This window comes from Chelonoidis abingdonii, chromosome 2, assembly GCF_003597395.2.
Source record: "Chelonoidis abingdonii isolate Lonesome George chromosome 2, CheloAbing_2.0, whole genome shotgun sequence".
NCBI classification, from domain to species: domain Eukaryota; kingdom Metazoa; phylum Chordata; order Testudines; family Testudinidae; genus Chelonoidis; species Chelonoidis abingdonii.
In genome coordinates this window covers 229,296,364-229,322,325 of record NC_133770.1, presented here as the reverse complement: position 1 = coordinate 229,322,325, position 25,962 = coordinate 229,296,364, and the positions used below count along the sequence as shown (strand labels likewise).

Genomic DNA, 25,962 nt, shown 5'->3' with positions numbered 1-25,962 from the left:
ACAGACCTTGTGTGTCCCCTGCTTGCATGAGAGAGGGGAACTAAACATTGGAAATCTGGGCTTGAGAAGGCACAGAAATAGCTAGAGCATTGGTAGGCAGCAGACCTTAAGTATGCTCTTAAAGGGAACTGATTCGAGAATAGCAATGCAGAGGTAAGGGGCCTCCTAACGGAAGCAAGTTAAAGGGACTGAAGTCCCTGCCTCTTGGACAGGAGGGGAAATCCAGCTTTCTCACACACCCCTCCAACAGAAGAACAAAGAGGAAACTCCACAAATCAGAACTCTAGGACTTGGAACTCCACTATGTGGGAACAACTGGCATAGTAGAATATGGGGCATCTGTCATAGTATACTTTCCTCAGTCTGAACCTTAGAGTCCAAAAATGAGGTACTATCATGAAATCCTCTAAGCTTAATTACCAGCTTAGATCTGATACGCTGCCACCAATCAGGATTCTGAGTACCTGATAAACTCTGGTCTCTCCAAAACCTTCCCTGGGGACCCCCAAGAACCAGACCCCCTGGATCTTGATACAAGGAAAGTAAACTCTTTCCCTTACTAGTGCCTCTCCTAGGCTTCCTCTCCCTGGGTTACCCTAGAAGATACTGTGATCCAAACTGCTTGAATCTTAAAACAGAGGCAATACAGATTCAAGCTCCATGACTCTAAACAAAGGGATTCCCCCTTTTCTCTCTGTCTCCCCACCACTTCCCTGGTAAGTATAGACTCATTTCCCTTGAGCCTCAACTGGGGAAAAAATCAAACAGGTCTTAAAAAGCAAAACTTTTAATAAAAAGAAAGAGAAAAAAAAGTATAAGTTATCTCTGTAATCTAGATGATAAATATTACAGGGTCTTTCAGCTTATAGACAATAGAGAAAAAGCTTTCTCTAGCAGAAATACAATTTAAAATACTTTCAGCCAAATACACATTAAAACTCTACTAGCCAGATACACAGTTGCAAGTACAGAAATAATCAAAAGACTATAACCGCCTTTTTACTCAATACTCACTATTCTGAAGAATATATCATAGAGACTGTAAGCAGGGGATTGAGATTGCAAGAAACCCTGGTTGGCAACCTCCTAGTCCCTTCCCAGGACTCAGAGAGAACAAAGCAGCCAAAACCAGAAATAAGGTCTTCCCTCCACGTGGAGTAATTTGAAAAGTACTTGTTTCCTGATTTTCCTGATTGGTCCTCTGGTCAGGTGTTGTTTGTTAACCCTTTCCAGGTGAAAGAGACATTAACCCTTAGCTATCTGTTTATGACAGCACCATGTTAAGTGTAATTTCTCACACAAATAGTTGCATGTACATGTATAAGCAGCACTCGTGTGCTCCTCTCTCCTGTAGGAAACTGAAGAAAGTCTTCTTCTACAAACGTATTTAATGTTAGAGAGGGAAGAATTCTATGTGCCTGGGGCTAATGGCTTGCTATGTTAATAACTATCAATCATTTGGAGTTGTAAAACATATCCACAAAGAACATCCTAAAAAACAGATGATTTAGCCGGGTGCTGCTTATGAAACAAACATGGGCTATGGCACATTGGGAGGAAGTGTTACTTGGGACATTTCAAATTTAATCTCATGTGATTATTATGCAGCTCTAGTCAACTATTTTTTTATTGCATCTTAACACATTAGCAACAAATAACACTCATTAATTCAGAAAATATCCCTAGTTAGGTAACTGAAAAAAATGATAAGTAACTCTTTTAAGAACAATGGGTATAGTGTCCCCTTCTGCATAAAGATCGTGGGAGGAGGAAATTAATTCCATAAACTCAGAACTAGTTCCCCATGTGAAGATTCTAAGGGATCAAACCCTGTCGGGGAAGAATTTGGAGCTGTACAGTGGGAATCAGGATATGGCCTCATGTCCAAGAGGAAACTGGAGATATCCCTGCAGAGAGAGTGGCCCTCTGTTCTTTATCCCATCTCAATCCTCTCTAAACAGCATCACTCGTCTACAAGTGGCTTTGCTCCTTATGGGGCTCCTGCTAATTAAGAGTGAATGCTGCTCTGAATGGCAATAACATTCAGTGGGAAATTTGCTGGAAGTAGTGTGAATTTCTCTATAGATCAGGATATGCCTCATCTGAACCCTCCTCTCCTTCCCCCACATCCAGAACCTTGCAGAACCCTCATTTTACCACCTAGTATTCAGGTGGAAAGGGGAAAAAAAGAAAAACTGTGACAATACCTCCACTACTTTCTTCTGCCATTTTTGGGGCCTTTGCAGAACCTAGCATTGGTGCAAATGGCTGGAACCCTGTGCTGCAGGGGTGCGTGTGATGGAAGTTCAGGTGATGGAAGTTAAGGATGAAGATTGAAGAAACTGGTGCTCCCTCTGTGCCCTCTTGCACTGCCTCTAAAAATATACAAGGATGGTATTTATATATAAATAGGGTGACCAGACGTCCTGATTTTATAGGGACAGTCCTGGTTTTTGGGGTTTTTTTTATATAGGCTCCTATAATCCCTCACCCTCTGTCCCAATTTTTCACATTTGCTGTCTGGTTGCCCTATATATATATATAGTGCTCATGTCAGCGAGTGATTGATATTACTAGCATGAATCAGCCATAGTGCAGGAAAGCATTGTCAGGCTTTGCATACACTATTACACTCCAATCCTGATTCACATCATGCCCCTACTTTTCTAGTCTTTGGCTTTTTAATGACTTGTTACTGAATAAAGACATTCTGGTACTGTGTGTGTGTGTGTGTGTGTACATGTGTGTGTTCATGTAATAGTGCTCCTAACTAGAGCTGGGAGAATAGTGTATAAAATGTCCTTCCTTCAACATTATTAGAATTTTCTTGGCCATGTTCATATGCCCTTTGATGCTCACTTTCTATGAACATCAGAAAATTCTACTCAGAAAAAAATCACAAAAACTGAATTCACTAGCTTGAGTATATGCAGAAGCAAAATGTGGATAAACAAATAGGCAGGACATAAATGCATTCATCTAATAAGGGAACAACAACGCTATGTGGCTTGGCTGACAAATCACAACCCATTATCACAGTTTACATTTTGAATATTCTCTATACCTGGAGTAAATATACTGAATACAGATTTCTTATACAGCAAATAAACCCACCAGGTTGGTGCTGTGTTCAAAGACATTACGTAAGTAGAAGAGGAAAATAAATTAGTCAAATGCTTCATTGTGAATTAGTCACTACGCTTGACTCACAGCTTTCATCCCCCCAAACAGACTTTTATTTGGAAAGCTATAGGAGTGGCCTTTACTTGGTGAATTAAATTAACAGCTCAGTTAGCTCAAAGAGCAGAGAGGAATGACATGCATGAGCATGACTGGTATATTCCATTCAGTAGAGGGCAGTGGAATATAAATTCATGAAATTCTATTGAGCAGACAGTGCTTTTTGTTTTGTTTTGTTTTATTATTGATTTATTCTGAGTCATGTACTAAGATGAAATCAGCCAATCCATTTTCACTTGTAGTGTCACCAGTAATAGACCACCCTTAGAAAATGATAAAACAGTAATTAACTTCCTTAAATCTTCATTACGCTACAATCCAGTGCATTGTCATTTTGAATTTCAAACAGATTTGTACTACTCATGGGAAGGAGATCTTCTCTGGGTGTAACATGATCCCTGCTGAGTGTTGAATCATTTCCCATTTATCCTCCATAAAACATAATACACATACCAAACCTTCAAAATAACCCTTCAGTCAATGAGAGTTGTGCACGTTTCTTAACATGAGATATACACAGTGCCTCCTCTTAAACAAAAATAGATATTTCACTTAGGCTGATGGAAACAATGATGTATATACTAGGGTGTGTGTGTGTGTGTGTACACGTTGTAGGGGAGAGGCAGGAAATCTACTAAGTTAACTATGCATTTATTAGTTGCACCAAAGTTTTAGATTGTGAGTATCTAGAGAAAGAAAGAGAGAAGCTCAAAAATAGAACAAAGACTGAAATAGATCTGGGAGGCAACAGGGATGGATTGATTTACAAGTATTGAACTAGACAGTTGAGATGAATATTTCCTCATTTAGCAGCCATCATATTTCAGGGAGTTCTATGCCTTCACGTACACTTGCTCCAGGAAGAGGATTTCAGGCCATTTACAAATGTGGGACCCTGGGCAACATGATTCCCCAGAGTGAACAAGATCCAGAAACTGTCATTAAGGAAAGTGAACACTATGATATTGTCAGAGGTGAAAGTAAGCCGGTCTGTTCCAGTCCGACCTACTGGCAAGAGCCAGTACGCCGTGCTGGACCGCATGAGCTTCCACGGCGGAGACTGAAAGGACTCTGGGCTGTGGGCAGCCCAGAGCCCTTTGAATCCTGGCTGCAGCTCCGGCAGCCGGGCAGGGGCCAAGGGCTCAAAGCTCCCCGCGGCTGCAGGCAGCCTAGAGCCCTTTGAATCCCAGCCGTGGCTGAGATTTAAAGGGCTCAGAGCTCCCCGCGGCTGTGGGCAGCCCAGAGTCCTTTGAATCCCGGCCGCGGCTGAGATTTAAAGGGCTCAGAGCTCCCCACGGGTGAAGGCATCCCAGAGCCCTTTAAATCCCGGCCCCAGCTCTGGGGACCGGGCTGGGGCCAGGATTTAAAGGGCTTGGGGCTCCCCTCAGCAGCAGGAGCTCTAGGCCCTTTAAATTCCTGCCCCAGCCCCGCAAAGCTCGGGGTTCCCCCCAGTAGCAGAAGCCCTGGGGCCTTTAATTTGCCCCTGAGCCCTGAGGGGCTCCCAGCCACCTCTTCAGCTGGGAGCCTGTGGTTGATTTAAAGGCCCTGGGTCTCCCTGCCACAGCTGGTGCCCCAGGGCCTTTAAATCTTGAGAGGCTACGCCTCTACCGGATGAGTCCACACCCCCCTCAGGACTCCAACAGTACCAGTAAGTCCTGTAAGTTACTTTCACTCCCGGATATTGTACAATGAGTGCACAATGCACCTCGTATGTAAATATAATTTCTCAGTAACAAACTCAAAATACAATCCTAGCAACAGTCTGCAAGGAATGCAAGAATATGCAAAGAGTGTATCCTAGAGTTGCAAGATACCAATACTGCCTGAATAAGCTATGCATTAATCTGTCGGGCAAACTAAGGCCCTCCATAGCCATTGTGTCAGGAACTGAAAAGGTGACGGTTCCCACAATGTATGATATCCTGCCTGAACTTTCCAGGCTAAATATGATGTCAGAACTGGCTTTTGGCACACAGGGCTGAATAGAGTCCAGCTAGAACTGGACTATGCATTTCCCTTTGGTCACCACATAAGAGAGTCTGCAGCATTTCCAAAATAATGAATGAGGAAATAGTCCTCTAAATTGTCACAGTGAATGATTTGACTAATTAACTTGCATTGGCAATATTTCGTAATTGCTTTTAGCATTGTAATACTTTCTGTTTACATAAATTTGTTTAAACTTTGTGTAGCAAGATCTAGACAATCTTACAATAACTTTGTTTCATTTTGACATTGTAATGTCTTAATTGGCTATCTATGGGCTTTCTAGATATTATGGGATGGTTTTGCTGAAGAAAAGTCCCATACAAATGAATGGTGAATTTCTGTTGTGACAAAGAAGGCTGCTGAATTTTACTATTGAGCATGTTATAGTATGTTTCAAATCAGAATATCTTCTTGGCAATTTTAAAGTTTTAAACCAACAAACAAGCTCAGTCCACATTAAGGATAAGCGCTTTGCAAAATCTTTTTTACACCCCCCTCTTTATAGTTAGACAATAACAACAAATACAACATAATAAACAGTATCATGAATTGAAATAATCTTTTGGAGAAAATGTTGCTTGGATTTATGGCCTACATGCCAAAATGTGATTTGAGATGTCTGAGCATCAAGATTTATAGCGGAAGAGACAGATTCTCATTCTCTAGCTGCAATACTGGTGCCAGGAAAATACACACAAAAAAGGCTTATATAGAGCTTAAAATACCATAGTTGTAAAAGACTTTGAAGTCCAAATATGTGGAAATAAATCCAGAGCTTGTAAACATTTTGTTATTTGTTAAGGCAGATATTCTTAAATTTATATTTTTGTAAGATTACCATTCACAGAGGAGTAAACAGAGACAATGCTAAATATTTCAATGGACGGATTCAAAGGTAGAAGTGATGATTCTGGAAATTTGTGTAAAGTCCATAAAAATATGTTCCTATAAGCAAGGTAGGTGTATTCATTGGGCTCATGACAAGTTGTCATTGCCTCAGTCGGTTATACAAAGTCTAGGTGCCTCTAAACTAGATTAATAGAAAAAATACTCCTGAAACACTAGTGCAGGATTTGTTCCAAACTATTCTCTAGTAATAGAATTAATTTGGCTTCAATAGAGCCACAAAATAAAAACCACCTTCTCAGGCATTTCTCCTGAGAAATAGGATGAAACAAAACAGCTTTACATGAAAATGTTTGGTTATATAACCAGAGTGAAATACCCCTTGCTTTCTGTTTGAATAATAATTTATTTAAGACTTCTTACACAGTATTTGCAAAAGTAAATGCTCTAGTAATGATCACTAGAGGCTTGCACCAGACCTTGGAATGCAGAAAGTGAACATGGAGTCACTCGTTTTGTTGTAGGAAGAGAATAATGGAGTACAGTATAATACAAAAGGAAAAATATGTGCTGGAAAGCTTAAAGAATCTTGTGTCCTACTGTAGATATTCTGAAATGTTGGAGGTTCTTATACTTTGGATATAATTCCAAATTTAAAGAACTATCAGATAAGTGCTGAATATAGTTAAGATGGCAAAACCATTTCCATTCTGAGTTCCTGTTTAATATGCTTATATGTTTTTGGGGATTCAGCCAGTGTGCAGTAATTTTCCTTGCATATATAAAATGGATTTTTTCCATTGGCTTTTTTTTTTTTTTTTTTAGTTTGAGGAAAATCTCTTCATTTAGTTACTAATGTGGCTCATTGTTATAGTAGGTATCTGGGTATCTCAAAACCATTAAACAATTTATTCTCACAAAAGGAAAGTACCTGTTTTAATTTTACAGATAAGAAACTAAGGCACATGAAGATTAAATAACTTGTCCAAGTCACACAGGAAGTCTGTGGTAGAGCTAGGAATTGGACTCTAATGTCTGGAATCTTAGTTCAATGCCTTAACCATGGTTATTACTGTTATTTATTATCTATATTAAAGTAGTACGGAGAAGCCCAACCAAGGCCCAGGGCACCATTATGCTAAGTACAGTTCAAACGGAGTAGAAAACAATTCATGACCTCCTGAGCTCACAAGACAACAAATGAGAAGGGAGACAGAGGCAAAGTTATGCACAAAATCTGTGGGGTAGAGCTGAAGAAAAGTCAAGCTCTCAATTCCCGTCTGGTACTTTAACCACAAAATCATCATTCCTGCCCCAGGCATCAGAGCAATTGTAGAACAGTTCTAGCACCACAACTCCAGCCTTAGTAATTTTCATGACAATCCCCTCCTGTGGAGGGGGAAAGAGGGGCAGGATTTTCCCCTGTCATGATTAATTATCTAAAGGAGACTAGACATCCAAGATGAGAGATCCCACTAGAACCAAGAAAGAAATCCCTAAGTAAAGAAGATTCTTATGATTATTAATTGAGATTATACTAGGGATGGAACTCTTGCTATATAATACAAGTACATGTCATTATAATTCATTTGTAACTGTCTATCAATATAAAAGAGAAATGCAAGATTATAAATCTATGCACAAAATGTTGCATCTATATCTGAACATAAATGGCTTAGTATCCTATACCCATATATATGTGATGTTTAAATAGTACTTCGATTGTATTTGACCTCCCTATGCCACATTCTCTTCATATTCAAAGAGTAAAATATATATGCCGCTTACCCATATACAATTTTCATTTGCATCTTCTACCCATAGGATACTATTCTGCTATAGCTGAGCCCAGTGCAGCTCCATAGTGAGCATAATTTAAGCAAAACTTTGCAAATACAGATCATTTCTACTACACAATGCTGTTTCCCCTTTATGAAATGAATATGCATCTAAGGTGTTTATCTTGCTACATGAGCAACCTTTAAAAGGTGATGCATATCATGTGAAATGTTACTAAAACTGTTAAAATTCCTGGTTGCAAGCCTGGCTAAACTAGCTCAGAGATCTTGTCTTGGGAATTTCACACCTTGTCAGGATTCTGCTTCTGGCATTTGTTGTTGGGTCCATCGTATACAGTCTATCAAGCAAGGGCTTAATTTAATTTAATTTAAAGTCCTTTGGGAATATGGTAGGGTTTTTGTTTGTTTGTTTTTTGGTCCTTTAAATCCTGGTGGAATTTGTTGATCTTTGGTGTTGGGAATTTTGAAAACATGCCTGCTTTTAAAACTGAGAAGACTTGACTAAAAAGATGGGAATTAACTCTCTTAACAATAGTACCATCGTGCTGACTCTCATTGTTAGCCTCATAGTCTGGCCATGCTGCCTTAAAATTGAGAACTGCTGCAGAGTATAAGTTACTGTTGCTCCTCTAGTGCTACCAATTAGTTTCAGGTAGAGTTGCTGATGTTAGCAGATGCAGTTGGGAAAATGCTACCAAAAAACCCCGAGACTATTCATATTTTTAATACAAATTAATTCCAGCTGTGCTTGTGGCATGTATATGTGTGTGTGTGTGTGTGTGTTCACTTTCTGTGAATATTTTACTGCAGGGGTAGGCAAACTATGGCACGGGTGCCAAAGGCGGCACGCAAGCTGATTTTCCATGGTACTCACACTGCCCAGGTCCTGGCCACCAGTCCGGGGGGCTCTGCATTTTAATTTAATTTTAAATGAAGCTTCTTAAACATTTTAAAAGCTTTATTTACTTTACATGCAACATTAGTTTAGTTATATATTATAGACTTATAGAGAGAGACCTTCTAAAAAAGTTAAAATGTATTACTGGCACGCGAAACCTTAAATTAGAGTGAATAAATGAAGATTCGGCACACCACTTCTGAAAGGCCTTTTTCACATTTCACTCAGAGTAATTTTAACCCCCCTGAAATTTCATGAAAATAACCTCAGTGCACTGAGGGACAAATGAATTGGCCAACCAATGAAATCCATGTCAGATCAGGCTGGGATTTTACAAGGCACCTATGGCAGTTAGACGCCTAAGTCTCATCAAAATTCAGTAGGATTAAGGGACATAAATTCCTTTGAAAATCACAACCTAAAATAGAGTCCCTCCTCACCTCTGCTCCCCTTCGCCAAAACACCCATAAAACCAAAATCCCTGCCCAGAGTCACTAACAATTTATTTTGGCAGATTGCTGCCACCTTCCAATCTATGAAAGAGAACTTGCTTTCTGTCATTAGTTTAATGGGAGTTAATTCAGACCAGATCTGGATTCATTGTTGATAATATAACAAAACTCAGGTAGAGCCATTTCCTATTGTTTGTCTGTGGGAACTGGGTAGAGAGTAGCATTTAATGCTATATAAACAAGAAAGAAACAGCTTATAGTGCCTAGACATGTTTGGTGACAAGTCCATAATGTTAACTCCTAATTTGTCTACTTCTTAGCATGCATTTTGTGATCCAGGTATTTTCTATCTGATACAATGATATTTAAAATGTAAATTGAGTGATGTAGAGGTATAAGGAATGCACGATGGAGAAGGGGCAAGATCTAACCCCTACTGACATCAGGGAGAAAGCTCCTTTTACTTTGATGGGAATTTAATCATGTTCTAGGTGCATTATGGAGTGTTTTCCCCTTCCTCCAAAGCTGCAAGTTCTAGGTATCTGAAGAACAAGATACTGTATTTGGCTTGTATCTATCTAGTTTTTTATATGGCCCCAGTCACTATGGTACCTGACTACTTATGGTGTAGCACAGCATTCCTGTGTTTAGATTGTGGCCTTTCTAAAAAAGTATGGTTTAACTCTACCAAAAGATATGGATATAATTAATACAGGAATTCGCTCAGTGGTCTGAGCATTGACTTGCTAAACCCAGGGTTGTGAGCTCAATCCTTGAGGAAGCCACTTAGGGATCCGGGGCGAAAATCAGTACTTGGTCCTGCTAGTGAAGGCAGGGGGCTGGACTCCATGACCTTCCAGTTCTAGGAGATAGGTATATCTCCAATTATTATACTGGGTGAAATTCTATGGCCTGTTTTATGCAGGAGGTCATACTAGAAGATTGTAATGGTCTCTTAATCTATCAACCTATGAATTATTTGGAAAAAATATTGAAGCTAATTTAATAAACTATATGATATCTATGAAACTGAGAATGCTTACTAATATGGGAGGTTATTGTGTGCATGTACAGCATATTTGTGTGCACATTATTCTCAGTTCATTATAATAAAAGTATCGTGTATAATTTTTTTTCTTCAGAACTATTTCCAAGAGATTCCAGTTTAAAAGACAAGTTCATAAAACACTTTACAGGTAAGGACAACTCTTTGCTTTAATTTGTGTACATGAGTATATTCTAAACAGGCATGAAAAACTAGTTACATAGCTAATATTCTTCATGTCTGGTTCTGAATTTAACACCTGTGAAACTAAATTGAGGCTGGAATTTTCAAAAGAGAAAGTTCAGTCCCCATATTTCACTGGATTTAAATGAACAGCTTGCCAGTGCTATTGATGAACTGAATATATCCATATACTGCAATATAAAAAAAAAATTCCCCTCTCACCCTTATGGGTGGTATGTGTCTTCCTCAACCTCGGGTCCTCTACCAGAGGCCTGGGAGTTTGAGGGTTCTGCGCAGTATCTTAGCTGTTCCTAGCACTGACCACCGCTGTCTTCTGCTCCTTGTCTATTACCACGATGTCTGGTTGATTGGCCAGTACCTGCCTGTCCGTCTGGATCTGGAAGTCCCACAGAATCTTAGCCCTGCTATTCTCCACAACCTTCTGTGGAATCTCCCATCTGGTCTTGGGAGGGTCTAGCCCATACGCTGTGCAGATGTTCCTGTACACAATGCCAGCCACTTGGTTGTGCCGTTCAGTGTATGCTGTTCCTGCCTGCATCTTACATCCTGCCACTATGTGTTGGACTGTCTCTGAGGCCTCTCTGCACAGTCTGCACCTTGGGTCCTCTCTAGTGTGGTAGACCCCTGCTTCAATGGATCTGGTGCTCAGTGCCTGTTCCTGTGCTGCTATGATCAGTGCCTCAGTGCTGTCTTTTAGTCCAGCCCTTTCCAGCCACTGGTAGGATTTCCCAATGTCAGCCACCTCAGCTATCTGTCGATGGTACATCCCATGCAGGGTCTTGTCTTGCCATGGCACTTCTTCTGCTTGGTCTTCCTCCCATGTCTGCTGCTGCCTCAGGCATTCTCTCAGCAGCTCATCTTTGGGGGCCATCTTACTGATGTACTCCTGGATGTTCCGGGTTTCGTCCAGGACAGTGGCTTTGACGCTCACCAAGCCCCGCCCGCCTTCTTTCCGGCTGGTATACAGTCTCTGGGTGTTGGACTTGGGGTGGAAACCTCCGTGCATTGTGAGGAGCTTCCGGGTCTTCACATCGGCAGCTTCCATGTCCTCCTTTGGCCAGCTCACTATACCGGCAGGGTATCTGATGACCGGCAGGGCGTATCTGTTGATGGCGTGGATCTTGTTCTTCCCACTGAGCTGGCTCTTCAGGACCTGTCTTATCCTTTGGTGATACTTGGATGTTGCTGTCTTCCTTGCCTCCTCATCGTGGTTTCCATGTGACTGTGGGACGCCAAGGTACTTGTAGCTGGTCTGTATGTCTGCTATGTGGCCCGCTGGTAGTTCCACCCCATCAGTCTTGACTACCTTCCCTCTCTTCACTACCATCCGGCCACACTTCTCCAGTCCGAATGACATCCCGATATCCTCACTGTAGATCCGCGTCAGGTGGATTAGCGAGTCGATGTCTCGTTCATTCTTAGCATACAGCTTGATGTCATCCATGTAGAGGAGGTGGCTGATGGTAGTTCCACTCCTGAACCTGTACCCGTATCCAGTCCTTGTGATTATCTGGCTGAGGGGGTTTAAGCCTATGCAGAACAGCAGCGGGGACAGTGCATCACCTTGGTATATGCCGCACTTGATGGCCACTTGTGCAAGCTGCCTTGAGTTGACTTCCAGTGTTGTCTTCCATAGTCCCATTGAGTTCTTGAGGAAGGTCCTTAGTGTCCTGTTGACTTTGTATAGCGCCAGACATTCACAGATCCACGTGTGCGGCATTGAGTCATAGGCTTTCCTGTAGTCAATCCAGGCTGTGCTCAGATTGGTCTGTCTAGACCTTGAGTCTTGGGCGACTGCTCTATCTATGAGCAACTGGTGTTTTGAGCCTCTGGTGTTGTTCCCAATGCCCTTCTGAGCTGTGCTCATGTACTGGCCCATATGGTCCTGTAGCTTGGCGGCTATGATGCCTGATAGGACTTTCCATGTTGTGGGGAGGCAGGTTATTGGCCGGTAGTTGGACGGTTCTGTTCCCTTGCAGGGGTCTTTCATGATCAGCACTGTCCTTCCTTGTGTTAGCCAGTTTGGGTGGGAGCCTGCTGCTAGCAGCTGGTTCATCTGTGCTGCTAGGCGTTCATGCACTGCTGTTAGTTTCTTTAGCCAGTAGGTGTGGATCATGTCTGGTCCAGGTGCTGTCCAGCTCTTCATGTTCTTGACCCGCTGCTGGATGTCTTCTACTGTGATGGTGACTGGTTTCTGTTCTGGGAGATTGCTGTGCTCTGTTCTCAGGTCCTGCAGCCACTTTGCACTGGTGTTATGAGTCTTCTCTTTCTCCCATATGTTCTTCCAGTACTGTTCAGTTTCTGCTGCTGGTGGCTCTGCTGTTATTGTGTTGTGTTGCACTGCAGTTGGGAGTACACCTTGGATGGTTCTTTGGAGAACAGGGCATTTACTTTTTTGGCCTCTGCTTCTCTAGTGTATCTCCTTAGCCTTGGTAGCCAGTGCTGTGAGCCTTTGTTTAGCAGTCTCTAGGGCTTCAGGATGAGCTCAGGCCTGGAGTCAGGCCCTTGTATTTTTTCAGTAGCCGAGTCTTATCCTTAATCTCTACACCCTTCTGTAGTTCCACCAGCTGACTAACTTCTCTCCGAGTCGCCTTGATCTTATCCTCCAACCTCATTTTCCAGGGTGGGTACATACTGTTGTTCTTCTTGATCGTGTAGCCAAGCATCTCCAGGATTACAGAGGCTGTAGCGTATACCAGTTCATTGGTTTGAGTTATGGTGGTAGTAGGGATTGTCATGAGGGCTCTATTGGGCATCTTCTAACATACTATCTGATGGTACTTCTCCACTGAGCCTTGGTAATCGGTCTCGAGGATTGACTGTAGCTAGTTTCTCCATGATCTTATGCCTCATATCAAAGCTGCTGTGCTCTGCAATGGAGGGGGTGGCAGTGAAGTTTCAGCTTCAGGTGTGGGCTGCACATCCACTTGTTCTTCCAGGTCTTCTTGAGTCTGGGATGTAATGTGGAGTTGGTCTATCTCAAGCTGTGAGAGCAGCTTCCTCTTTACTATGTTGAAGCGTTGGGTAACTAGCTGTTTCTCAGTAAGTGTGGATGTAGGTCTTTGTCCATCCATAGTCCCCTCATACGTTTCATATATCCCTCTCATTAGGTCTACTGTTGTAGTAGCATTCCATCAATTCCAGGTTCTCTTGTCTCGTCCATGAATGGTTTGTTCCAGTAGCCCACTTATCGTCAGATTGTCCTGGTTCCTCAACATCTGGCGCGGACCTTGTTAATCCGGGCGACGTCCGAGCCGGCATGACTCTCCTAGTTCGTGTCACTCTTTGAGGTAGGCAGCTGAAGCGTTAGGGGGTCTTTTGCCCAAGGACCCCTACTGGAAAGTTGGGTACCAACCGGGATTTGAACCCCGGTCTCTCGTATCAAAGGGCGGTCTCCCGTATCAAAGAGCGGCGCTCTTAACCACTACGCTATCCAGTCGCTATATATATATATATTTGCAATCTGATGTGAGGAAAATGAGGTATACATGAATGTAAATCATATCTGCTTTCTCTTGATAATATTTTGGAAAGTCACCTTGAGTTCATCTCTAATTTTACCCTATTCTGTCTTTGACCAGTTATGTCAGAGCTATCTTACTGTTCTTATTTTCAACTTCATTAGTATTATGGCTGTTTCTGGGCTATGTTTATTATTGATAGGTAGGCTCAGAAAGCTTTATTTTTTATTGATTAAATGTTAGTAAACATCAATTTCACTATACACACAAACCGATGACAAAATATTTCCGTCAATGATAACTGAATTGCAAATAGGCAAAATAGGGAAAATGCTACCTGAGAACTTATTAGAGTCAAAATGCAGTGATTTAAACTTTTGAATTAGGTTTATTACAAAAGAACTAGCAAATGAGTAGTAAAAACAGGTATGATTTGTTGATTTAAAGATTTAAGTATGTAAATTTTGACATGTAATGTTGACAATTTGTGTTTTAACAGATTATAAAGCTTAAATGTTTTGAATTTCAGTCATTACATAATTGTGACCACATCATAATTTTATGTAACTGAACATTTAATCAATATAAATCTAAAAAAATGCTTAAAATAAATATCAATATTATCTGTCAAAATTTAAAAAATTGAATTCTGTCAAGTTTATTTATAGGCAATTCTATGTCACGTATCAGCCTAAAAGTTAAGTGCCTCTTATCTCTGTTCTTCTTGTGTTCAGTCACACACATGACCATGATTGATGTGTAAATATCAAAGTTTATTTCGAAGAGCAAAAATAAGTACTATAGAATGCAATTTCTTTTGAGGTTTTTAAGGTCAGGCTTGACAAAACCCTGGCAGGGATGATTTAGTTGGGAACTGGTCCTACTTTGAGCAGGTGGTTGGACTAGATGACCTCCTGAGGTCCCTTCCAACCCTGATATTCTATGATTCTATGATAAGTGAGTTGCCTTGGTGTATCATGGGTGGTGTTTGCAAAGATAAGAACAAATAAAAAAAAAGGAAGGGTGGCCTGAATGTCTTAAAATGCATATACTCAAAACACAGTTACATACAAATCAAGTTATTTTTTATTTGTAAATAAAACAATAACTCTGAGAAGCAGAAAGCTCTTTCTTTCTCTCCTTCTCTTCCTCTTCTCTTTAACCCTTTAAGCTTTCAGTCATTTCAAGCCTCCTTAATCACCTTCAGAGTTAGTTTAATAAAATGACTTTGTTTTATCTTATTCTGTTCCTCTATGCCAAAGTCCACTCTTTTTCACTGGAAATCCATTTCCATCTGTTAAAATGTCTTCAGATTCTGAAGTTCTTCTACCAATGGATTAACAGCAAAATTCAGCACAATCTTCCCTAACCATTCAGCCTTTCCTTCTAACTCTTTCATATGCCTCTGTAAATTCACCTCTGACTTTTTTCTACATCATTGCGAGATTTCTTTAAAAATAAAAATTGGTTTTGAACATATTTTTATTGGATATTTCATACCGATATTTAGGGGCAAAAGGCAATGCTTTACAGAGCTTGCTACCTCAGTACTGTCTCCTTCGCTCAGGGACAAATGTTCACAAATCTTCAAGCTAAGCATAGTTTAAGGGTGATTCTAGAGTTTTTGATGATTGTGGATTTTTGCAAAATTGCATCTGCACAGAATATGCTCTATCACCTGAGGCCTTAGAAACCAATAAAGACATGGCTTTGATCATACACACTGTTATTACTTCCTAACTGGTTTATTGCAAGACTGTGTACCTGGGCTTGAAAACATGAGCCCTGATAAAATTACAAATGGTGTGGAATGTAGTAGCACATCTCAGAAATACAGATTGGAACCAGCACACGATCCTGTACTTCACTAGTTTCTATAGAACAATGGGTCAAATCGAAGGTCTTGGTCCATATTTTTAAGGCTCTAAATGATGGGGCTCAGGTTACATAAAGTATTGTCTCACCCTGTGGAATCTCCTTCACTTTTCACTCTTCTCAGGAATGGTAGAATTGTCTACTTTGAGTAAAGCATGTGTGAGAGGATAGAAGGATTTTCTAGTACCCAGTTTTGGAATTCACTGTTGAATGAACTAAGAGTGAATGCAAACCTTACCGCTGTCCAGTACACATTAAAAAACAAAAAACAAACACACATAAAACCACAACCAGCAAAAGTCTTCGACTTTGCTTTCCTGTGTAGCAGTGCCTAACACACCCTTTTTATTTAATTTAAAACAATAAGAACTAAAAATAGTCATAAGATTTCTTTTTGGGGGAGGGGAAAAAGAAAAATGTCACTTGACTGATGTTAGTCATATTGTTTAACATTAACTGCTCAAATACTGAAGTGGGTACAGTATAAGAACTTAGATGAAATAGAAATCATACCTAAAACAGAGTACATTGGTCAAAAATGGTAGTGAAAAATATCCATGAATACTACAGAACATATGACCAGAATACAGAAGTTAGTGATGGATAAAGACCTAAATAAGGCCTGATCCCGAAGCCCTTAATCATTTGAGTCCATTTCTATATGAGTAGTCCCATTGAAATTAGTGAGACTACTTACCTCAGTAAGAATTCCTTGCATGAATAGGGAAAGATGGGTTAGCCATAGAACACGTAGTCTATCCACGTAGTCCAGGATTATCCTCTATGGTATATTTTGTAATGTTCCCAATTTACATTTTAAAGGTCTCAAGTAATGGGGCCACTTCCCTTGAAAGACCATTCCACAACTTTAGTAGATCTCATCATCAGTAAATTTGTCTTGAAATTAAGTCTAAATTTTCAATATCTTAATGTCATCCTATTATTCCAAATTATAATCCTGTTTGCATCACCATAAATAACATGAGCCATTGTACAGACATATTCATTGTTAGTTTTAGGGCATGCAGAAAAATAATCAACATTTTTTTCATAGTCCATATGCTTCCAAATTAAGAAAAATATTCTACACATCAAATATGCCAGGAGATTATGCTCAGTTTAAATGTCGAATAAGTACTGTAAGTAAAATTCATAAACACATTAAATAAAATAAGGGTTTAATTTAAAACCCCAGATGTTCCCTAATATAACAATCAATTTTAAAGACTTGACTTTTGTTTCATCTCACGTGTGTGTGTGTGGGGGGTGGTAGATAACCATTTTTTCAGGTATTCCTACCACCCTCTTCTGACTTCCTTGCCTATTAGTTACTTTGGGGCTATTTTGATTCATTTTCGCTAACTCTTGAGCCAAGTGCTGAAGTCCTCCTCAGTTTCAGCGTATTTGTGCCTTGCAAACAGAAGACACTGACTGTATGCCCAGACTAGGAAGCACAGCTAGGAAGATATCATGGATCCAAAATAGCAGAGGCAAACCAGTTACTTTCCTTTGGGCCTAACTCTGAAACATAGTGGGCGGTTGAGGATGCATAATACTTTGCAGGAGGCACTTAGTGGCCAATCCAGCAAGTTGCTATCTTATTAAAATAGTTTAATAAAACAAATCCTTAAATAAAATCAAAAAGTCTCCATGCAGCATCTAGAGCAAATTGAAGTTGTAGACTAATTACTTTAGCTTTGCTGGACTTGGGAACTTTATTTGTTTAAAATGCAGCTTCTTTAGAGAGAAAAATTATTGCAGCCAAACAATAAACTACATCATATGTATTTCTTTTGCATTAGACTACTGTATATTGAGCTAAGTGGGCACTGTGGTAGCTACACAATTTGATTTTTTACTTCATTGGAAATTTTACTCCTGGCTTTGGACTTATTTTCTGGGACTTCAAGACAAAGAGTTTTACTTTCAAGGAACTGCATTCCAGACACATAGAACATGATCATATCAGTGAAAGAACATATGATAGCACTTCATTATAGCAACTAAAGAGATAGTGTGTTAAACAGAAAAAAAAAGGAAATAAGGGAAAAAGAAATGATAAAAATATATTGACTTGGGAATTTAAAATTTCTCACCATCTCCACACCAATTTATAGGTAGCTCTCTTTCTGTTATCTTGTGGCATTATAATCAGATTACAATGTAATTGTTTAAATTGTATTAACAGATTAAGCATAATTATATTAAGGCTGTAAAACATTAGCAGTTGTGGGATGGCTCAGACTTACTTTTTTCTACCTGTAATGTCTCAGACATACACAGATCTGTTTCTGAAGATTGTGTTTCATCCAGAAGAATGTTGGAGCAGGGGGATTTATATACACGTGAACCAGCTATCAAACAGGCTTTGAAATACTCAAACATTTTCTTTTGTCGCTAACTTCTGTTTGTTATCAAACAGGGCCAGTCTCATTCTCAGCTGAGTGTAGCAAGCATTTCCATCGACTCTATCACAACACAAGGGACTGTTCGACACCAGCATGTAAGTAACAGATGAAATGATTTTTAGCTCTAACAGCAATTTTATTCCATTTATAAATATGCTTGTTTTGCCTTCTAAGGGCATGTCTTCACTATGTAGAATATACCACCATATCTCTGTAGTGTAGATGCAGCTGACACCAACAGAAATGTGTGTTCTGTTGGTGCAGGAACACCACCTCCCCAAATGAAGTTAGCTGTATTGATGGATGGCCTCTTCTGTTAACATAGTTGTGTCTACACTGGGGGTTATGTCGGCATAGCTACATTAATTGGGATGTGTTTTTTTCAACTCCCTGACCAGTGTAGCTATGCTGATATAACTGACATAACCAGGCCTAAATGTGTGCCATTCTAGGCCTGATCGTGACCTTTCCTTATACTCAGTCCTCACTCCATGGAAAATACACTGGGTCTGATTTGTCTCTCTCTTTCATTGGTTTTAAACTTATGAAATTCCATTAACTTCTGTGGAGATGCTCCTAAATAAGACTAATGTAAGTGAGAAGAGAACCAGGCCTCTGGAGAATGGATACATCGTAGCAATAAAATGCCAATTTTTTAGAATAATTTTCTGTAATTACATACACATCTTAAAGAATGAAAGCCAATCAACTGCCAATTTTCAATGGTTTTTACAAATAAAAATAATTCCAGCAAGAAGAGAACCATTGTTTTTACTGTTGACAGATTATAGGTCCAGTCCTACAGTCCTTACGGAGCTAAAATTCCCATTTCAAGTCAATGGGTCTTTTAACTGAATAAGGACTTCAAGGCCAGCTGCTAAATCTGTCCAAAAGCTTTGTTTAAGAATTTTTTTATATAAATAATGTACTAAAAGGGGCAAAAAATGGAAGCTGACTGGCAATCAATAGCACTGTTTGTCTACAACATTTAAATCTATTAGTCATGCAAAACCTCTCACATCCAGACATATGACATCATTCTGCAAAGTAGAGAACACTTCTTGTGAGGTGTTGACAGCTCAAGTCCCATCAAACATTAGCACCTCACAGAATCTGACCTTCAAACAGGACAGAGCAGCCAAGTCTCAACTTGATTGAGTAATACTAGGCCCTAGTTCTCCAATGCTTATGCTGAGTTGAAGTGGGAACATAGAAATCCAGGCCTGATCCTGTAAAGAATAAATAATAAGTTTGTTTGTTGTAATAGAATTACTTCCTCTTTCCTGTAGTGTATAGGAATTGAATAATATCCCTTTAATTGGTATGTGACCTCACTATCTGTCTCATAAGACACCGAAACCCTGCCAAAACAGGAGTTTATATATGGCGTTGCACGTTATGTATATTTATTATATAAAAGTATTTGGATTCACAGAGCCATATGATCCTGCTGATACATGAAATGATTTGTGCTGGTTGCAAAATTAGACCAGTAGCTTATTACAATTTTACTTTTCATCACACACCTATGATACATGATTGTATTAAAGAAGAGGAAAGATTTTGTCTTTTGCTCCTTACAAATTATATAGATTTTGTAAGGAGCAAAAGACAAAATCTTTCCTCTTCTTTAATACAATCATGTATCATACGTGTGTGATGAAAAGTAAAATTGTAATAAGCTACTGGTTTAATTTTGCAACCAGCACAAATCATTTCATGTATTTCTAACAGAAAATTTTTCATTGTGTAGTTCATATAAACCTGGTTCCCACTCTGAATATTAATGTTGTTCACCCAGAATACATGGCAATTCCAATTATTTACTGTTATTGTGAATGATTTTATTTTATAGATTACAAAAGGTGTGCAAGATTACTAACAAGATTGGCAATGAGCCCTTTGTGTACACAACCCTAGAAAATTTGCTGTGTAAGTATCCTTTTTCTTCATCTGATCCTTGCTTACTTTATGACCTAGTAATTTGCTTGATACCTTTCACTTGTTATCTAGAAAACAAACAGAAATGTGGTGGTGTTTATAACCTGCTGCTTTGTTATTAATGTACTCTATTTTTGTGCCACACTTTGAAATTTTCACCTACTGGAGGTGGCACATTAATGTACAGACTTGTCCTGCATCTGTTAGCTTGTGGCTCCACATGATGTTTCTGGCACTAAAGAATTATGGCTGAGATGACCCACTTCCATAAAAATATCTATGAAGGAATCTGGAAAGGTGGGAGAGGGCAGGGAATCTATGAAGTTCCCTCATAGTATTTCCTCTAGATTCTTCCTTCAATGTGGCAGGGATTGCTCCTCCATGGAAAAAACAAACAAAGTCTGGTTTCCAACTCACAATTGCCCTGATGTCTGTGAAGATCTCAGGTGGGATAGAATCCCTTAAAGGTACAGTGCAAAATGTCCTATGCCTTAGCACCAGATCCAGGGCCATCTATACCCCCAAAATCTGCCCCTGGGAACAGGCATGAAGGAGGTGGAATTTGTGGAAGTGGAGGTGTTAGGGGAGCATAGAAAACATAATACGCTATTCTCGGAGCTGAAGTTAAGTATCTTAGATCGATCCCTCTCCCCCATTGTACCAGGCCTAAAGACTCTCAGAAGGATGTTTAGAATGTTCAGACTTTTCATGCTGATTGTTGAAAACACTCTAGAGTTATCATAGCTAATAAATATCAAAAGTTGGGATATTTGTTTATTTAAATATCTTCTTCTGGTGTTAACGTCTGACTACACCCAAATAATGCTTGCAAAGAAGTTAACACAGGGTAGCATGATTTCCGAAAACATTTTCCCTTAAAACTGTAGTGATAGCCTTAAGAGTTAAGAAACGGTGTCTTTTTTTGGTATCAAGACCTCAGTTCAAATGGAAAAGGAACAAGGAAAGAAGAGCAGGATAAAAAACAGCTGATTTGCTGATTTGATTCCCAAGTGAAGATGGGAAGATCCAAGGTGCCCAGCAGCGAGGGGGGGAAAGCTTAGAAAAATATAGCAATATTCTAGTGAAGAAATGAGACAACTCTTTCTTTTATCCCTGTATTTTTTATTTTCTTCATTTAAACCAGAGCCATCACTGTCTCGAGATTCTTTGCACCACTGCCACAGCACACCACTAATTCTAGCCCATTGTCTCCTCACTGTGACTTGAAGCAGGTGTCTTTCCTAACATCTCTCTTCTGTGTATCTCTATTTTTTATTTTCTTCTGTGTGTTTCTACAATATTTATCTTCCCCTCTTCGCAATTCTATTTTTCTTTTGTTTCCTGCTCCTTGTCTCACTCTTACACTATGTCTCACTGGTCTATTTTCCTCCCTCTCTCTTCTTCCTCTTCTCTGCCTCATCTTCCCTCCTCCACATCATTTTTTACCCCTCCAGCTCACTCTGTAGCATTCCCACAGACAGTTCTATGTTCCCATTTTTCTCTTCACATGCTCTTCCAACTGGAAGAGCTGAAGACATTTGCTGTAGCCTCAGTGAAGTTCTATTCCCCAGAAAGTTTACTGCCTTCTGCTTTATCCTAAAAATCAGGATAAGGAGATCAGAAATGGCTCCTGATTTATGGACCCAGCTGTTCTAATTCACTTGCCAAATGGATAGAAAATGAAGAGCTGATTTGGAGGTTGGAAGGGCAGGCAATGTGAGCAGCTTCCCACTCATCATGTTCTCTTTAACATGCATTTGGGCTTTCTTTAAAAAAAAAAACAAAGTAAAGGTTAGAGAAAAAAGTAATACAGGAAGGGAGTAGAAACATGGTCTGAGTCCTCCTTGCCTCCCTCTCCTCTCCCATGTTCTGTCCTCCTGCAGGGGAGATAAGAGCCTGAGTGCCTGCTCTGTGTGCCCCCTTTTTCAACCCTAGTATCTTACAGCAGCTGAGGCTTTTCTCTTGGAGGGGGCAAGAGATATGTTTGACCCACCTTTCTCTACCCTACTTGCTACCCATTATGCAATGGGCAGAGTCTTTGTTTGCTCCCTCGCCATCTGTCTTGGCAGCAGTGGGCAGGACTGGTGCTTCTCCTTACCCCATTAGTTGAGGATTTAATTGGCATGATTGATTCTCCCCTCCTGTTGGCTCAATAAGATCAGAGGTAGTGCTCCCTGGAGCAGCAGACAGAGCACCAAAATTATTATTGTGCCTGTCTCCCTTGTAGGACCTGCTCCTTGTGTTACATCCGAGAGAGCCCTGTTGGGTTCCTTCATGGCATCAACAGCAGGACCCAGAGGGTCCAAACCTCACCTAGATATTTAAGTACCTTTCCACCTCCTAATATAAAAATAGGCCCATTTTAGGATGTAAGTGACCTTGATAATTTTGTTTAATCAAAAACAGCAACTGTGATACAGGGGAGCACAAGCTTGTTCTTCCCCCTCCTTTACGTGCCCTGGGAGAAAAGGGTGGAATGGTATTTGTACATTATGGTTCAAGTTTTCCTTTGGAAATCCCAAGCTTTCTTTCCAAAGGTGTATTACACCGACTGTTCCAGGAAGGGATGTACAAAGGTTTCCTCTGCTTCCATTTCAGGACCATGGAGAAGTCTACTGATGTGATACAATATGTGTAGATTGCCTGCTAGGTGACCTGCTAGCATGGTTAGAAAAATAACAACACTGTAAGACATTTAGGAACATAGTTTATATGAAGGATGCTCACGTGGTTGCAATTACAATCTTTATAGTTTTGTCTAATTAAAGTTACTGTGGTTTGTTGAAGAATGGGTAATACACAATGGTACTTGGGAGTGGCAATAATAAAGATTTTAATGGAAGCCAATGTATAGAAATGCATTTGTACTATATGCATGGGAAACTTTCTTGAAAGGTCCAGCATGCCCCACTAACTTTTAAACCTCCTCACACCATTAGTCAGGATTTGCAGATGCAAAACTCATTAGTGCACACAGCAGGGGGGCAAGATCCACTGGCACTACAGAGTTAATCTAAAGGTTTCTTCAATTCTAGAGGTTTCTTTAGTTTACACAAAATTTGTAATTTGTAAACAGATTTGTATTAAGTGGACTGCATCAGTGTTGCACAGCTCTAAAACTAGGTATGCTTCTTCTTCTTGCAGTCCTTTCTACTACAAGAGAACTCTGATTTGCCGAGAAAGTGCCTTGAAATCTTCCCCAAGATAATAGAAAAGACATCTTGTGTCTTTTTGATTTACAAGCATTGTTTTGTTACTAGATGCATTTTATTTTCATATGTTGGACATTCCATATTTGTGTGAAGAAAACATTATTTTATTTTAATTTGTAAATTTGTTGCCTATAGCTTAAATAAGCCAATTATTTAAATATATTGTATATAAAGAATAATAATATACTAATTAAATGTTATCATATGCAGAGAGTTGGCTAGTTTTTGCCGTTGGTTATCTTGTTTAATTGTATTTACACCATTTTGCTCAGGCTCTTACTTTCATTATTTGCACTAACTTGAAATGCAAAAGTCTATGTAACTGAAATCTGAATAAGCTGTAAGTGGGATGTTCTACTTTCAATGGAAGATATTGTATATTCTGAAGTTTTGTTAATATATACACATTATATATTATTGCGCATAAGAAAATAATTCCCAGAAATGCACCTTGCTTTCAGGAACATTTGTATAGCTATTCTGGATGATCATCAGTTACATTTGTACTGGCACTTATGGAAAGAGTTGCAAATAATGTAAATACTATAAAAGACTGGAAGACTGCAATGCAGTTTTGGTGGAATAAAGAATATAAAAATAACCTGTCTCTAAGTTGTTTTTACTGACACCTTGAATGGAGTTGGAACTTACATCTAAAGTATTAAGTTATCTCTGTAGTAACAGAACACTAATGTAATGCTGGAGAACTTGAAATAACATTCTGTTAAGAGATCTAACCCTTGATTTTACATAGCATAGGACTTTCACAGAGTTTGCTTCCTAAGAGCTAAATTTTGCCCACGCATTCAGTTTGCAGCTGATTAAAGATGTGAATGTGAGTACAGAATGCATCTGTAGTGCACACTGAACACAGCACCTAGTAGAGGGCTAAAGAGATACGGTCCACAACAGTAGAAACATTTTCACAAAAGTAATGTTAGAGATCAATAGGCATGTGCTACAAGGGACATGCTTAGGAGGTACAAACCCAGCTGGCAGCCATCCAAAACAAGTGCAATGCACCACAGCAAGCTGCAGTAAGGACAGTGCACTAGGCCAGTTCAATATGCCATCCTGCCCTAGAAAAGCACGATTTGTATTACACAGAGTATACCACACTGCATATATATGTTTCTGCTGCTGCTTTGAAGCCTCTTGTACATAGTGTAAGAACTTGGACAATAATATGACAAGTTCAGAGATTTTTTTTCTAAAATATTTGAACTACCACATCTTTCTTTGATGATTGAGCAGCTCCAGCAATTAAGTAACATTTGCTCTTCCTTTATAAATTCATGTTATTGTTGCTTCTCAAACTTTTTACCATCACATCCCACTTTTCTCAAAGTGAAGAAGAGATCAGACCCTGACCTGTTGTATAATGGAGCCAATATTCTTATTAACGAAGTACTGAACTATAAAATTCTAGGAGCTTTTCCCTGAGACATTTCAGTGAGACAGATGGGCTTCCTTCTGTGCACATACCTTCTCTAGTAGTAGAAAGACTACTACTGAAATTGGACCATGCTTTCCTAGTTTTCCAAGGAGCAATGAGGCAGGATGGGAGGGAAACTGGGTGATCCGAGGAGTTCTGGGGTCAAAGAATAAGGGAGGATCAGAGGCTCATGGGGGATATCTTTCCCCACTCCAGTCAGTTCTCAGAGAGCTTCCATGCATCCATATTGTTCTGTTTACCTGCCTACCAGCAAGGCCCATAGGTTGCCTTTTTCTCCTTTTCAGTGGCTCCATATGACTGAAAGCTGTGAGAGCAAAAGAGAAAAGACATGAGTTTCTGCATCATAGCCACGAGTAGGAAGAGTCACTGCAGGAAAACCTTGCCGAACCCCTGCTGGATGCATAATATCCAAGGTCATTTCAAACATGTGGACACACAAACAATTTAAAAGAAAATCCCATGCAGTTTCTTATTTTCAAACTGAAGAAGCCTGATCTGGGCTATTTAATGTCATTCTTGGCTAATCTATAATAATATAGTAATTTGAAGGTCTGTAACTAAATCATAAGCTTTGTCGCCCCATGATAGGAGGTAAAGACCCTGGTCCTTGACTGTCAGGGAAATGCTTAATTGCCTTTCCATAGGAAAGGGCACAGCTATCTTCTCTCAGTGCAGAGATAGTCAAGAGAGGATGGAAACATATGTGGAGAAGCGAAGTCCCTCCTTCTCACCCTCAAATGCTGGGGCTGAGAGAAAAAGGATGTGAGTGAACTGAACGAGGGAAGAAACATAAGCTTGTGAGCCCTCAGGACTGAGATCAGGAAGAAACTAAACTTAAGAATCAGCCTTTCAGCTTTCTTCAGGTGCCTTGGCTGAGGTAAGTCATGTTTTGCTGGGAACCTTGGGTTGGGAGAGGTTTACTTTTTCTGGTTAACCTTTGAAAGGCCAGGACACTTAGAGCCTGCTATATTGTGATGAGCTGGAGTTAAAACCAGCCTTTCCCAGGCTGTGAATCACACACCTACTGTTTGACTTCCCCATGTGGCCACATTCCTTCAGCCCAATTGTCAGATACAAACCTAAGCCAGGAGCAGCACCAGGGTTTTTGGTGCCCTAGGTGGGGGTCCTTCCGCGTT

General features: G+C 39.9%; 1 protein-coding gene across 2 annotated transcripts in view; it reads left to right on the top strand.

Annotated features, from left to right (window-relative positions):
- ALKAL1 (ALK and LTK ligand 1) overlaps window positions 1-23,921 on the top strand; it is a 51,817-nt gene extending 27,896 nt beyond the window's left edge. For both annotated transcript variants that reach the window (XM_032785279.2, XM_075061968.1), the window contains 4 exons: window positions 10,367-10,420; window positions 18,232-18,312; window positions 20,073-20,149; window positions 23,303-23,921. In XM_032785279.2, the coding sequence (XP_032641170.1) occupies window positions 10,367-10,420; window positions 18,232-18,312; window positions 20,073-20,137 (200 nt within the window). In that variant the 3' untranslated portion in view covers window positions 20,138-20,149; window positions 23,303-23,921. The remainder of the gene's footprint in view (window positions 1-10,366; window positions 10,421-18,231; window positions 18,313-20,072; window positions 20,150-23,302) is intronic.
- The last annotated feature ends 2,041 nt before the right edge of the window (window positions 23,922-25,962 follow it).